General features: G+C 35.9%; 1 protein-coding gene across 1 annotated transcript; it reads left to right on the forward strand.

Annotated features, from left to right (window-relative positions):
- The first annotated feature begins 381 nt into the window (after positions 1–381).
- On the forward strand, positions 382–1254 carry LOC139870840 (uncharacterized). Its single transcript, XM_071858610.1, has one exon. It carries the CDS (start codon positions 382–384, stop codon positions 1252–1254), a length of 873 nt encoding a protein of 290 aa, XP_071714711.1.
- Positions 1255–1756: the final 502 nt, after the last annotated feature.

Genomic DNA, 1756 nt, shown 5'->3' on the forward strand with positions numbered 1-1756 from the left:
GACCAAATATAGATTGATCCAAAGACTGATTGAGGCCATCCCACGGATTTTTCATCTATGTTCCGGGTCTGCACGGATTATTTTCTGAGGGCAAACATCAGTCGACAACATATCGCTCAAAGCTAGGCTGTTATTCTACTGTACTGGTATCTTTCATCCTCAATATGGAAAATAGTACCAACATATGGCGCCATATGTTTCAAGGAATCACTCAATTTGAAAGAGCAGAAAAGATAGTAATCATAGAATAATACCTGTTGAAGCAAATATGATACATAAGTGGCAAACCAGACAACGGAGAAAAGGAGAAACTTTAGAAGATTGGAAGCAAGAGTTAATTGCTTTCCCGTCTATGTTTAATATAATCTGTCTGATGATCTTATGGTGATTAAAGCTCATATAGAAAATTGTATTGCTGGAAGAATATATACTGATACTGGAGCAGGAGCAGATATCATGTATGAACCCTGTTTCGTACAATTACCAGAAAGAGTAAAAGAGACGATGAAAGACACGCTTGTTCCTTTAGCAAGTTTTGCTAATGATCTGTCATGGTCCAAAGGAAGTATACTTTTAGAAGTAGTGTTGGGGAAATCACCATTCAAAAGAACAACTCATATCGAGTTTCTTATAGTAAAAGCGAATTCACAATATAATGTCATTTTACGACGTTCAGCTATGATGACTTTTGGAGCTATAACATCAACAGTACATGGAATGATGAAGTATCCCACATCGACTAGGATAGCAACACTGTACGCTGAACAAAAAACAATTGAATGTGTACAGATAAATCGTACAACTGTTAAACCAATTATTCTTGATGATGGATCAGTTTCACCAAATCCAGCATTCCCAGATCAAAAAATTATCATTGGAAACACATTAACAAACCAAACAAAAGAAAAGCTTTACAATATCTTAGCTGCCAATATATATGTATTCGCATGGCAAGTTTCTGATATGACTGGAGTACCACGGCACATTGCTGAGCATAAGCTTAATGTGACTCCTAATATTCCACCAGTTTTTCAAAAGAAAAGAGGTATGGCTCCTGAACGGAAAAATATTCTGAGAGAAGAAGTTAGAAATTTGGTGGATGTCGGAATATTAAAAGAAGTCAAGTATCAAACCTGGGTGGCAAATCCAATAATGGTGAAAAAACCAGATAACACATGGAGGATATGTGTGGATTTTACAGGCATAAATGAAGCTTGCCCGAAAGATAATTACCCTTTACCAGAAATAGACTAGAAGTTGGAATCTTTAAGTGGATATCAGTTTAAGGCTTTTTTGAATGCCTACAAGGGGTACCATCAGATTCCCATAGCAGTATGGGATCAGGATAAAATAGCTTTTCACACGGCGGATTGAATTTTTTGTTATGTGAAAATGTCTTTTGGATTAAAGAATGTAGGAGCAACTTACCAGCGTGTCATTGATATGGCATTTAGAGTTCAAATAAGCAGAAATGCGGAGGCCTATGTTGATGATATCATTATTAAAAGACATACGGAGGAAAGCATTCTTAGGGATATTCTTGAGACTTTTGAGTCATTATGCAAGATTAATATGAAGTTAAATCTCAAAAAGTGTACTTTTGGTGTAAAAGAGGGTAAAGTTTTGGGTCATATTGTTACGGAGAGAGGAATTAAGGCAAATTCAAAGAAAATTCAAGCGATTGAAGATATGGCTTCTACAAAAACAAAGAAAGAAGTGCAAAGTTTGAATGGAAGGTTGACAACATTAACAAGGT

Source organism: Rutidosis leptorrhynchoides, chromosome 10, assembly GCF_046630445.1.
Source record: "Rutidosis leptorrhynchoides isolate AG116_Rl617_1_P2 chromosome 10, CSIRO_AGI_Rlap_v1, whole genome shotgun sequence".
In the NCBI taxonomy this organism is placed as follows: domain Eukaryota; kingdom Viridiplantae; phylum Streptophyta; class Magnoliopsida; order Asterales; family Asteraceae; genus Rutidosis; species Rutidosis leptorrhynchoides.

Coding starts and splice junctions, on each gene's coding strand:
- LOC139870840 (XM_071858610.1), top strand. CDS start 382: ATGGTGATTAAAGCTCATATAGAAAATTGTATTGCTGGAAGAATATAT.